The 1,669-nt window shown below is 38.6% G+C and overlaps 1 protein-coding gene across 1 annotated transcript in view; it reads left to right on the top strand.

Moving 5' to 3' along the window:
• The window catches only part of ablim3 (actin binding LIM protein family member 3), a 66,759-nt gene that overhangs the window by 59,434 nt on the left and 5,656 nt on the right, over positions 1-1,669 (top strand). The window contains exons 14-16 of the mRNA XM_015377190.1: positions 378-494; positions 661-731; positions 862-1,030. Of these exons, the coding sequence (XP_015232676.1) occupies positions 378-494; positions 661-731; positions 862-1,030 (357 nt within the window). The remainder of the gene's footprint in view (positions 1-377; positions 495-660; positions 732-861; positions 1,031-1,669) is intronic.

Below are 1,669 nucleotides of genomic sequence, written 5' to 3'. Positions count from 1 at the left end.
ATATCACGAGAGTTTGTAACAGAACGATGAAATTTCACGAGATTTTGAAAGTAAAATAGATCGATACCGCGTTTTTAAAAATCAATTTGATATTAGCATATGAAATTATATTTGAGTATATTATTTTTCAGAAATGGATAATAAAACTGCTATTTTCAATGTCTACTTATTTTTGTCCAGCTTTAACATCGGTATCGATATCGGTTATCGGCTACATGAGTTTTAAAATATCGGATATCGGCCAAAATCCCGATATCATGCATCCCTAGTTTCAATTTTGATTTAGATGTTTATCATCAAAATCTCACGAGGTAGAAAACCTCCTGATCTTACAGTCATTATATATTTTTTCTTTTTTACAGATAATATGGAAACAGCCACTAAAAGCAGAACTAGTGAGGATATCCTCCGATCCTCCAGTCTGTCCACCTACTCTCCAGAGCCATACATGCAGTCTGAGTCGGACTATTACCCATACACCAGCTCCCCAAGAGGTAAAGAACGCGCTAACGTCAAAGGGGGAAAACTGCTTCTTATGTGTTTGATTTACATATTTAATTATTAATCATCCTTTCCCTCACTGTTGTTGCTTTGTGCTTCACTCTGAGCTCTATTTTCATACAAGGGAAATCTCTTTTATGCCATTTTTTTTCTTATCAGCCTATTGGGCACCAAGAAGACGCTTCTCGACTGGAGGAGATGAAGAGAGTTGGAGTCAGGGTCTTCAAAGAGTACGAGCTTCATTATGGTTAAAAATGGTTAAAAAGATTACAGTGACAGTTCTCTAAAAAGTTCTCTATTGTGGCAAAATTCACCTTTGTTACCTTTGCAAAGTTAAAAATCTTCCTTCCCTCCCTACAGATTGGGAGTGGCATCGGACGGATGATCCTCAAGGAAGAGATGAAAGCCAGATCTGGTTCCTATGACAACGATCCCTGGGGGAGCGCCAGGAATTCTCGTTGCGGGAGCAAGGAAACACTGAACACGACAGGCTATGGCACAACGGCGTACAACAACACCATCAACGGCTGTAAGAAGTGATGTGATCCCCAAAATAACTTCTAATAACTACTAAGTCACAATCAGTAACAATCAGCTGCTGGTATAAAGATGCGCTTTTCATTCTCAGCATAAGAAACACAGCTGGAAGAGATTAGCAGCATCTATCAGAAGATGCTAAGATTACGAACTTTAGTTTTGGTCACACGTCTTTCCCTACAGGCTGCGCTCATTGCAGAACGCTTTTAAATTCCTCCATATTGTACCAGTTTGTTGGTTTTCTAAGCCACAAGACTCAGACAGTTTCTACTGATTCACCATTGAAATTCACCAGAGCTATAGTCAAACTGACAATGCCCACGTGCATGGCAGCTGGATGCTGGAATACATCGAGTAAAAGTGAAAAAAAAAGAGTTATTTCACCCTTCTAAATTATGATCCTGAAGAATGAACAAATACATATTTTTAATCTTTTCACATACAAATTAAGATTGCTAGGCATACGTTTTTTGACTGTTATCTTACTCCATACATTTATATAAGATATTAGGACAGATGTCGCAGACCCAACATGATTTAAAATATTTATAAATCACCGGATGTTGACCAACGGCAGTGTCTAACTTCACTTGCGCCTCTTCTCCTGTTAATACGGTAAAGCCCTGGGGAG

This window comes from Cyprinodon variegatus, unplaced genomic scaffold (assembly GCF_000732505.1).
Source record: "Cyprinodon variegatus isolate N-32 unplaced genomic scaffold, C_variegatus-1.0 Scaffold148, whole genome shotgun sequence".
Taxonomy (NCBI): domain Eukaryota; kingdom Metazoa; phylum Chordata; class Actinopteri; order Cyprinodontiformes; family Cyprinodontidae; genus Cyprinodon; species Cyprinodon variegatus.
This window is presented reverse-complemented; position numbering and strand designations above follow the sequence as displayed.